At 40.1% G+C, this 12,500-nt stretch overlaps 1 protein-coding gene across 5 annotated transcripts in view; it reads right to left on the minus strand.

Moving 5' to 3' along the window:
- Positions 1 to 9,726: 9,726 nt before the first annotated feature.
- The window catches only part of LOC133596029 (delayed-rectifier potassium channel regulatory subunit KCNS2-like), a 62,036-nt gene continuing 59,262 nt past the window's right edge, over positions 9,727 to 12,500 (minus strand). For all 5 annotated transcript variants that reach the window (XM_061948799.2, XM_061948805.2, XM_072912959.1 and 2 more), the window contains one exon: positions 9,727 to 12,500. This exon is cut by the window's right edge and continues 649 nt beyond it. In XM_061948799.2, coding sequence (XP_061804783.1) covers positions 11,729 to 12,500 — 772 coding nt within the window. In that variant the 3' untranslated portion in view covers positions 9,727 to 11,728.

The raw sequence follows: 12,500 nt of genomic DNA on the forward strand, positions 1-12,500 counted from the left end.
TTAAAAAATACAGTGTGTCAGCCTGGCCATCTAGTTCAGTGCCTAGAATGTTTGACTGTCACACAGGAGGCCCAGGTTGAAATTCCGGACCGCCCGAAAGCATGGATAGAACTAGGAGGATTAAATTAGTACGCTTGCTTCCTTTGCTAATTTTGCAGTCGGTCATATAGTTTAAAAAACAATTACTACATAAATTTATCATTTCTATATTCATACTACGTTTCAGTGCAGTTTCCGATATTTAACATTCAAACCATTTCAACATTCAAATCATTCCTACAATCATAGTATTTCTACATTCAAACAATTTCACAGTTAAATTGTTTCTACCCTTGGTTTTACATTCCACTCGCATTTCAACAAGCATTCTTCAATATTTAAACCATTCCTATTGTACATTCAAACATGTTATTACAATACTATACATACCTTCTGCATTTCAGTTCAGCTGTTACATTAGGGCATTCACACACAATTTCTACAGAAATTTTATTTTCGAATTTAAAAAGGAGGGCTTCAAGGCTGGTGACATGTAATTTAAAGGCCTACTGAAAGCCACTACTACCGACCACACAGTCTGATAGTTTATATATCAATGATGAAATCTTAACATTGCAACACATGCCAATACGGCCGGGTTAGCTTACTAAAGTGCAATTTTAAATTTCGCGCGAAATATCCTGCTGAAAACGTCTCGGTATGATGACGTCAGCGCGTGACTCACGGATTGTAGAGGACATTTTGGGACAGCATGGTGGCCAGCTATTAAGTCGTCTGTTTTCATCGCAAAATTCCACAGTATTCTGGACATCTGTGTTGGTGAATCTTTTGCAATTTGTTCAATGAACAATGGAGACAGCAAAGAAGAAAGCTGTAGGTGGGAAGCGGTGTATTACGCCCGACTGCAGCAACACAAACACAGCCGGTGTTTCATTGTTTACATTCCCGGAAGATGACAGTCAAGCTTTACCATTGGCCTGTGGAGAACTGGGACAACAGAGACTCTTACCAGGAGGACTTTGAGTTGGATACGCAGACGCGGTACCGTGAGTACGCATGCAGCTGCGGCTTCCAAACATTTGATCGCTTGCCCGTACGTGCGTGCCGCTATGTGCATGTCACGTACGTAACTTTGGGGACTTTGGGGAAATATATGTGCTGTATGAACTTTGGGGAGGTGAACGGTACTTTGGGCTGTGGGATTGAGTGTGTTGTGCAGGTGTTTGAGTTGTATTGGCGGGTTATATGGACAAGAGGGGGGAGGTGTTTGTTATGCGGGATTAATTTGTGGCATATTAAATATAAGCCTGGTTGTGTTGTGGCTAATAGAGTATATATATGTCTTGTGTTTATTTACTGTTTTAGTCATTCCCAGCTGAATATCAGGTCCCACCCGCCTCTCACAGCATCTTCCCTATCTGAATCGCTCCCACTGCCCTCTAGTCCTTCACTCTCACTTTTCTCATCCACGAATCTTTCATTCTCGCTCAAATTAATGGGGAAATCGTCGCTTTCTCGGTCCGAATCGCTCTCGCTGCTGGTGGCCATGATTGTAAACAATGTGCAGATGTGAGGAGCTCCACAACCTGTGACGTCACGCTACTCGTCTGCTACTTTCGGTACAGGCAAGGCTTTTTTATCAGCGACCAAAAGTTGCGAACTTTATCGTCGATGATCTCTACTAAATCCTTTCAGCAAAAATATGGCAATATCGCGAAATGATCAAGTATGACACATAGAATGGACCTGCTATCCCCGTTTAAATAAGAAAATCACATTTCAGTAGGCTTTTAATGTGGTCCATCTAGTCAATTAATGTGGCCCGCCACATCACTGCCATGTCATTCAACGTGGTCTTTCACCTCATTTAATGTGGTCCGTCACCTTATTAAATTGGCCCGCAATGCCATTCAATGTGGCCTGCCACATCATCTAACATGACCCGTCACGTCTTTTAATGTGGTCCGTCACCTCATCAACATGGCCCGCCATGCCATTTAATGTGGTCCGTCTCGTCAGTTAATTTGGCCCGGTGAGGGCAGTCATAATAGCAGTGTGGCCCTTAATAAAAACAAGTTTGAAACCCCCGCTGTTGACTGTAAAATGCCCATTGTAAGTGTGAATGGTTGCTGTTGTGAAAGGCACATTGAAAAGAGCACATTATTAAAATGTAAGTCGTGATGTAGGGATACAGTATTTCTTAACCATAAAACCTCATTAGCCTCGTCAGAGGCTAATGTTTGCAACTATGCATCCCTGTCAGCTTTTGGCACCACCTAGAGAGCCGTGAAAAACATTGAGTTTTGGGCCTGCGTGATGCTGGGGTGGCGAGACCACGTATGTTATCAATCAAAGATGCTAGAGATGCGACCGTTATTCATGAGACGCTTGGTTAAAATACAGCTTCAAACTGTGAGGTTGCGAATTTAGATCAGGGGATGTTGTTGTGAGTTGGTAAAGCCCTTTGAGACACCTGCGAGTAAGTGCTATATAAATACATTTTGATTGATTGAATGTAGGCATGCAACTAACGATTATTTTGATAGTCGATTAGTCAACGATTTCTTATGGTGGGGTGGCATGTTAATTAGCGGATCGTTTCCCCAAGATGCAGACGGAACTCCAGAGGCAGCGTGCAGGTAGGAAGATTATTTATTTTCCATAAATCAGTCAAGAATACCAGAATAAACAGAAAAGCGTGCCGATAGCATGGGAAGCTATGGCGAAGCTTAGCACAGGAACAAGAATCAAGAATCACAGGGATAATCAAATGTAAATTGTTGCATGAAGCAAACAAAACAGCCAGACCGAGTGTGGCGAGAGGCAGGCATAAATAGCACTCTCATTAGTGCCCGGGAGCAGGTGAGCGTCCCGAACACTAATCAGAGGCAAGTGAAAATAATCAGCACCCATGGTAACCAAAAACACAAACCCAGGGGTGCTGAAACAAAACTAAGGGAGTCTTAAACTAAAACAAAACATGATCCGGGCAACAGATCATCACACGATTATCTTAACAATTCGTCAAACTAATCAGATAATAAACCGTATACATAGTTTATGACTCTAATATTTTAGACATGTGCTTACTAACAACATAGATGACTAATTCAGTCATAAATATTTTTTTAATACTGTAACTGTGTTGCTCATTCAGCAGTTACAAAAATTAAAATGACTAATAAAATGTTTTTCATTGAAAAGAAAGGAAAGGCAAAGTGCTAAAAAAAAACAAAAAACAATTAACCTTACGTATGAATTTGAAAATAGCTGAAGTGAAAACAAACAACAAAACACACAATTTAACTTCCTCAAAAATAAAATAATTTTGTAAAGTTTAAAAAGCTGCACAATGGTATATTAACTATTGATTAACTCTTGGCAGTTTAAGCACTCTAATAGACTCAATGTGTAGAATTTTATCTTTGATTATTTATCAAAATGTTGGCTATTTATTAGATTGTATGTTTAATCTTATGAAACCTCCACATTGGTGCCTGTCTGTCTGTCCCTGTGTGTTTGTGTGTGTGAGTGTGTACTGGCATAAAACAAGGTCAGTATTTCAAGTTATCATTACGTATATGTATTGTTGCATTTGAAATAATTGTATTGTCGATAATAGAGGTGTGTGTGTGTGTGTGTGTGTGTGTGTGTGTGTGTGTGTGTGTGTGTGTGTGTGTGTGTGTGTGTGTTCACGCACACACGCACTATATGCGTTTAGTAACGTGCCTTTTTTCACGGCATTGCAAATAGACTCATTGTGTATAATTCTATATTTGATTAATTCTTAAAATGTTGGCTATTTAATAGATATTATGTTTAATCCTATGATACCTTTGCATTGGTGCCTGTCTGTCTGTCCCTGTGTGTTTGTGTGTGTGCGTGGGCACTGGCATAAAAACAAGGTCCGTATTTCAAGTTATCATTACGTATATGTATTGTTGCATTCGAAACAATTGTATTGTTGATAATAGAGGTAATTTATTGTTACTAGTCATTATCAATAGTGCTATTTCTATTGGTGTTAGTATTGCTCCATTTTTAGTGTAGTAATGCTCATTGTCATTTCTGTGTTATTAATATTTATTTCACTAACTGCTTATTTGCTGTCACTTTTACTATCATAATTGTACATATCCTATTCACTGATGCTGTTCTGTTGTTGTTGTTGTTGTTGTTGTTGGTGGTGTGATTGTTATTGTTGTTGTTTGTTGTTGTTGCTCAGGGTGGAGGACAAAGTAAAACAACTTGCACTGAGCCTAGTCTATAAAATCCGCTACACCTCCCTGATACCGAAGTACATGTCAAACTACTTCCTTAACGTAAATGACCGCCATAACCACAACACCAGGGGGAGCTCCACTAACCACTCCACTAACACCGCAATAAAAGTACACCTCCAGGCAACTTCAACCCTAAACTAACACCCTCCCGGATTGTTAATAATCAAATGTAAACAATCAAATGTAGATACTTTTTCTTATGTACCGTATTTTTCGGACTATAAGTCGCAGTTTTTTTCATAGTTTGGCCGGGCTCCAGTGCGACTTATACCGGTATATGTTTTTTCCCTTCTTTATTATGCATTTTCGGCAGGTGCGACTTATACTCCGGTGCGACTTATACTCCGAAAAATACGGTAGATACTTTTTCTTATGCCTTCTGATCTCTCTCTCTCTATGTCCACTATTTGCTGTACATATCCTACCAAGTCAGACCTACACTGTTTCAATATCCATTTCTCTGTTCTCAATTGTTGATGACTGATGATAACAACCAAATCTAATCCCCCCCCGCCCCCTCCACACCCCGGTTTGTAAATAATGTAGTATATACCCTGATGATTATCTTGTGTGATGACTGTATTATGATGATAGTATATATCTGATAGTATATATCTGTATCATGAATCAATTTAAGTGGACCCCGACTTAAACAAGTTGAAAAACTTATTCGGGTGATACCATTTAGTGGTCAATTGTACGGAATATGTACTTCACTGTGCAACCTACTAATAAAAGTCTCAATCAATCAAAAAGTCTCTTTGTCTTATCCCCCTTTTGTCGCCACAATTTCCGCCTTGGTCTTCCTTTTTTCTCTTTCTTTCTTTCTGCACCAAATAATAATATAAATCAATTTCCATCCATCCATCCATTTTCTACCGCTTATTCCCTTTGGGGTCGCGGGGGGCGCTGGAGCCTTCCATCCATTTTCTACCGCTTATTCCCTTTGGGGTTGCGGGGGGCGCTGGAGCCTATCTCAGTTTAATAAAGTCAAATACAAATAAGGCAACAAGAAAAGTATCCAACACTTCTCTTCTGTAAAGTAAATCTGTACAGCCTATATGGGCATCTACATCAACAATATGATTTGCCTGAGAAGCTGGACGGGACAAAATTAAAAAATACATAAATATATATATTTTTTAAATAAAACAAAAAAACAAGGTCCGCTTTGCAAAATTTGCAAGGTATTTATGTTTTTAACAAAAAAAAGAGGAAATATCCTCAAACATTACATGTTATCACTGCAGTTGTTATTGCGAGTGACCCACTTCCACCCGGAAAACCACGAGTGATGACGTCATGACTATTACCGACAAAAATAATTGTCGGCGACAAACTTTATGGTCGACAATGTCGACTAATCGTTGCAGCCCTAATTGATTGATGAAACTATTTGGTGGCAGTAATTCGTGAGTCTCTCTAATAAGCGGAAAAGGCCAGACCAAAGGGTTAGGGTCATCACCAGCAAGCCTTGCTGGACAGGGCGAGATGACTCCAATACCTTGGTTCTCCACTGGGTCAGCCTCCTGCTAATTGCTACAATTCCCGTCAAACCTGAATTATAAAATATCTAATAGACAAACATCACAGAAAATAAATATGCAAGTCTTGTGAGAAAGGGATGTAGACATTGCTACGATCCAACCAACCTGAGCTGCAATCTTAGCTGTGTGTCAAACAGGAGGGGGGCTTTTTTTTCACTGACAGAGGATAATAATATTACCGGCAAGGCAAAGGGGATGCAAGGGAGGGGCAAGCTTCTCCATCTTCCTCCTCAGGAGTCCCAATGACCTATATTCACTTACAGGTATATTTGCAGGAAAGCCAGTTGCTTGAACCACAACACTACCAATGGAAAACTGTAGGAACTAACATTAATTCTCTCTATAAATGTATTCAAAAAGGATGTCATCCATCCATATTGTTTTGCTTTTCCCAATAGCTGAGCCTAAGACAACTGACTTAACCAAGCATACAGTACTCTTTTTTGGAATGGACAAAAAATCAGAGTACCAATCAACGCGAACTGAGATTCAATCTTGCGTCCCAACCCAAATAATCCCACGGTACTTACCTGCCTATGATGTAATATCATAAATATATATATATTAAAATTAATCATTAGGTGGATGGGTAAGCTAAAGCTTATCCCAGCAGGGTACACCTTGGACTGGCCGCCTGTCAATCACAGGGCAGATATAGAAAAACATTTCACACAGACATTCACACATTATTGTAGAGTCTCCAATTAACCTGGTATGTATGTTTTTGAACTGTGAGAGGAAGCACCTGGAGAATACCCAGCGGTGTGAACTCATCCATTGTCCTTTGTGCAGTTAAGCTGAATATGTGGAGACCTACTGATAATAGCCAGGATTCTCATTAGTAGTATTAGAGCAAGAAAAATACCATCCCTTGAGAAAGGATAAAGTGTTATAATTGTGTTCTTATTAAAATGTATCACAACATCTGTGTTATTTGAATATTTGCAGAACAGGGTATATATTCTTGAAGCCTATTGTTAGAATTAGAATTGTTAGGATTGGTTGGGTAAATTTAAAAGACATATATGTATAAGTTGCACTTTTGTTTCACTCTTGAAGTACCTCACAAACGGTAGTGCATCCCTCACATTTTTACAAACATTGTATTAAAGTGGTGCCTAAATTTAAGAATGCCCCAGATTAAGAGTGTTTTAAGAAAACAGCTGTCTATCAGCTAATTGTTATGCTTTAAGTGGCAAGCAAACATTTCATTAAGAAACATCTCCCCTATCAGCTGGCATAGCAAATGTCACAGTGAACCCCGTAGGTAGGCCTGAGCCAGTATTTGATAAGTCAATTAACCGACAATAAATGAAAATTAAGTCAGTAAGTTTTCCAGCGTAGATACATCACCGTGTGCATGCTTTAAGAGCATTCATGATTTTCATTGTTTTCAGCAGCTGCGTGCGTTTGTGTCCCGGCGGAATGAAAATAAGGGGGTGAATTATCTTGTCATCAAGTGTCTTTAACTCTTTGTGAGGTGAGGCCGGGTCTCGGCTTTTACGTTCATATTGAAGTTTGTGTTTTTAATGTGTGTGTTCGGCGAGAGCGGTCACTCTTTCTTATCGGTTTCTGCGGCTGCCGGCGTTTGTACTACAAATAAACGGTAGTAATGATAATCGCTTTACAGCCCCCGAGGAACCACAAATAAACTATTGCACTGTCGTATGGTGTAACACGTATCCCAGTTATCTTAAAAAACTGTCGATTCTTCAGAAGAAAGTCACACGTGTTACATCATGGGCAAACTTTAATGCTCCCTCAAATCCTCTTTTTTATGGGTACAATCTTCTGAAGCTTACGGAGTGCAACAGATTCCACAGCGCTTGTATTATGTATAGCGTAGTATATGGATTTGATTCTAGACTCTGCCAGCTCATTCCAGTGACCACTACTTCTCACTAGAAATAAACCTTTATTAAGAGGGAAAAATCATCATCTAAAGTGTACCCTGCAGAGGCCCGATGATCTGGAATGAGATTGGTAGTTCTATAATAGAATCACATTCTTTAAACATTTTTAAAAAGCGTTTTAAGCTAAATTTATTGCGACGTTATGTTTAGTACATTTAGCACAACCCTTATGATTGAGGAATTCACATTAGTCGCATTATTTTGCTCTTTAAATCTCTGTATGTATGATCTTCTACGATTATCGCAGATCTTCAAGATGCAATCTTTAAATCAAATTTTAATAATAGGATATTGAGAGGGCAGCACGGTGGGACAGGGGTTAGTGCAAGTGCCTCACAATACGAAGGTCCTGAGTTCAATCCCGGGCTCGGGATCTTTCTGTGTGGAGTTTGCATGTTCTCCCCGTGACTGCGTGGGTTTCCCCCGGGTCCTCCGGCTTCCTCCCACCTCCAAAGACATGCACCTGAGGATAGGTTGATTGGCAACACTAAATTGGCCCTAGTGTGTGAACATGAGTGTGAATGTTGTCTGTCTATCTGTGTTGGCCCTGCGAGGAGGTGGCGACTTGTCCAGGGTGTACCCCGCCTTCCGCCCGAATGCAGCTGAGATAGGCCCCAGCACCCCCCGCGATCCCAAAAGGGACAAGCGGTAGAAAATGGATGGATGGATGGATTTTTTTATGTATTGTATTGTACTGTATTTTGTATATGATTATATATATTTTAATTGTGGGTCCCTGTCCATAAGCTGTGTGCTTCTGATATTAACAAAATAAACAATAATGTAATATAAAATTATGTCTGTCTGTAAACGAATAAATAAATTAAACAAATAAATAAAATAGACGGTTAGTATTACCATCCATCCATCCATCCATTTTCTACCGCTTATTCCCTTTTGGGGTCGCGGGGGGCGCTGGAGCCTATCTCAGCTACAACCGGGCGGAAGGCGGGGTACACCCTGGACAAGTCACCACCTCATCGCAGGGCCAACACAGATAGACAGACAACATTCACACTCACATCCACACACTAGACCATATCAAATTAAAATGATCTTTAAAGCTCATTAAACCGTCATTCATAACCGCATTTATACGGACGGACTGACTCGACTTGCTCTCTAGCTTAAATGCTAACATGTAATCAACAGGCATTGACGTCTTTCCCCATTACGAAACATCATTCCCCAATCTAAACTTGTAGAAACACATTACTGTTTAAACAAGTGAGCGACAGTATTCACATTAAACATAAGGAATCTGCTGTTTTTGCACAAAGTGATCGATAAACTCGACAGTGTCAAGTTGAAACAGACGGACACGAACTCTGTTCAACAGTAAGTGAACTCACGTGACGTCACAAATCGGAAGTAAAACAACTGATCACCCTTTACAATTTAAAATAGAAGACAAACATATTCAAACACAAATAAAAATATGGCTCTAATGAAGCCAGAACAATATTTAATGTTTCCTCTGTCAATATTTTCTTTAGTTATTATAAAAATACAACCTGGTTAGTAAAATTTAAGTATGTTTTAATTACTTTTTGAGCACGTTCAACAATACCACGATAATAATGATAACCATGATCATTTTGGTCAACATTACTTCCATCCATCCATTTTCTATTGATTGTCCCTATCAGGGTCGCAGGGCCACTTTGAAGGGCTAAACAAAAGACAATACCCTCACATTCAATTTAATGACAATATATTACTTCCTAAAACAACATACCATTAAATTAATAATTATGAGACATTGTCAACTAAGTGCATTTGATATCTTAAGAGGCAAAACGTTTAATAATGCTCTTTTGTCATTGCTAGAGGGAGAATAAATGGTACAGAACCATAAATGCTAAAAACATGGTTTATTTAAAACTGATGGTGCAGCAGAAAAATATTTTAAATGTCACTTGTGAGTGGCTGCTGTTTGTTGCTTGTCAAAATGTTTCAGACCCAAACAAAATGAAAAATGAATTCATGTTTTTACTTGTTTAATTCACTTTGTACATGACACACACACATCTGAAGTCATTGCGTTGCAAAATCACAAAATCACATTTGACTGATCTGGTACAGTTTACTTTCCATACATTTGCTATTACAACAAGAAGAGATGGTGGACTACATGTATCAGACTGAAAACAACCACACATGGTTTTCATGTTATTTTTGTCAAGTACTGTTAGTGCACAGTGGGATGTTATACTCAAGCTTCACTATATTTGCTGTTATTTCCACTGAGAACAGACACAAAGGTTTATTGCACGCCACTACAAAGAGGTGCAGGTAGGGTTGCAAAATTGTAGGAATCTTCAATGGTGAAAAAAACATTCCATGGGGACTAAAATGAATTCATGGGAATGAATGGAATACAAGTGATTTTCAATGAAATTACTGCATGTTAGTTTATAGAGAACCTTAATAACAAACTGCAGTCCTTACATACAGCTACACAATTGAAACTGCACACCCTCGATGTCACATTTTTGAAGTAGGGGAATGAAATTAAGATGGCAACAAGTGTGTTATTGTTGTTTATTCAAATAGGATTTAAGTGCTACAGTACTCACAAATAAATCCAAGGTATATCATCATGTATGTCTGCTAATGACAACACAATGTGTTGTATGAGCACTACATTGCTTTACATCTAAGCCAGGGGTGTTGAATGTGCTGAGTTTGTTTTTTTATATATAAAATTAAACATGAAACATTAGGGCCATATTTAAAAGAGAAATACTAATTGCTGCAATGTTTTAAAGATATTAAGACATTTTTTGATTTAAGCTGCTTGTTGTACACTTTCATTTGCATATTTTTCAGTGGAGGGAGGTTGGTGTTCTACATTATTCTGTGTTTAGAAAGGAGTTCAGCTTATTGTTGTTTGGTATGATTTATTTGTTTTTCGGACATTCTTGATCAGTTTGAAGTGTGAAGCGGCTGGGATGAGAATCAGCACCTCCAAGTCTGAGTCAAGGCGGATCGGTGTGGCGTCTGGACCCTGCATTGATCCCTCGTGTTGAAGAAGAGGCTGAGCTGGAAGTCAAAGCTCTCAATTTACCTGTCGATCTATGTTCCCATCCTCACTTATTGTTATGAGTGACAAGATCCCAGGTACAAGCGGCCGAAATGAGTTTCCTTTGTCGGGTGTCAGGGCTCTCCCTTAGACACAGAGTGAAAAGCTCTGTCATTCGGGAGGAGCTCAAAGTACATCTGCCTCGGAAGGTGTTTCGGTCTGACCGGTAGGAGATCACGGGGAAGACCCAGGACACATTGGGAAGACTATGTCTACTGACTGGCCCGGGAACGCCTTGGGATCCCCCGGGAGGTGCTTGACGAAGGGGCTGCGGAGAGGGAAGTCTGGGCTTCTCTACTTAGGCTACTGCCTCCGCAACACAACCTCGGATTAGCGGAAGTAGATGGATGTATGGATGGATGCTCGACCAGTTACATGAAGTAACATCACGTTATTACGATTCAACATGTCCAAAAAGAGTAGGAAAAGCAGAGCTTTTTTAATTCCTTCATTCTCACTATATATTTTTACATGTTGACATGTACATGATTTCGTTTGCTTACATTTTGTCATTGAAAATGTGTTTTGTTTAAATTAAATGTTAAATAATAGAGCATGTATAAAAATGAATAGGGCACTGATAAAGGAAAGGGTGTTGGAAAAAAAAAAACTAAAATGCAAAAAAAAATAAAAAATTACCTTATATTTTTGTTTACTATCTATTACCTGCTGTTGCATATATTTGAAACAAAATGTATAACTATATTGGATACAGTTCATATAAATCACCCCAATTGTCCAATTCATTCCCATTAATTCTTATATAGATTGAGCAAGGAATACTCAACTTCCCACAAAATGTGCGCCCGTAATTCCCTGCCACTTTGCAACCTTATGTCCAACATAGCTATGGCGCTGGATGTTTCAGCACCTGGGACAGCTCATCATACAAAACCACCTTCAGTGTATCGACTCGTTCAGACTGTGTTCACTGGGTGAACTCCGACTCATGTTTGACAGACTTGCCATGAGAGACTTAACTTTGTGTGCGTAATAGTTCCTCAGGTTGACCGAGGGCACCTCTTTTATGCCCTCGTCAAAATCGCAGCTTCGCATCGCGATCTCCAACTGTTTTTGCCTCTTGTAAAAGAGGGAGAATTTATTGAAAATGAGCGTGATGGGAAGCACTACTACTAAGATCCCCGCCAGGATGCAAGCTGAGGCTGTCAGCTTTCCCGCTAAAGATAAGGGCACCACGTCTCCATATCCTACTGTTGTCATGCTGACCGTGGCCCACCACCAGCACGCTGGGATGGTGGACAGATCCTCGCTGTCTTCGTTCTCAACTGTGTAGGCCATGACGGAGAAAAAAGACACCCCCACTGCCAAATAAAGAAGCAGTAGGCCCACCTCCTTGTAGCTGTTCCTCAAGGTGGCCCCCAGAGAACGCAGCCCGGTGGAATGGCGTGCCAGCTTCAGGATCCGGAAAATCCGCATGAGTCTAAGCACTTGCGCCACGCGGCCCAGGTTGGCGAGTGCGGGGCTGCTCTCCACTACAAGATTAACGACAAGCGTCAGGTAAAAGGGAAGTATGGACACTAAGTCGATAACATTTAAAGGGTGCTCGAAAAAGTGCACCAGGTCCGGCGCTACGGCGAACCTGGCCACAAGCTCCAAGGTGAACCAAGCGATGCCAAAGTGTTCCACTATCTCAAAGCGGGGGTCTTCTGTG

Source organism: Nerophis lumbriciformis, linkage group LG04 (genome assembly GCF_033978685.3).
Source record: "Nerophis lumbriciformis linkage group LG04, RoL_Nlum_v2.1, whole genome shotgun sequence".
Lineage (NCBI taxonomy): Eukaryota > Metazoa > Chordata > Actinopteri > Syngnathiformes > Syngnathidae > Nerophis > Nerophis lumbriciformis.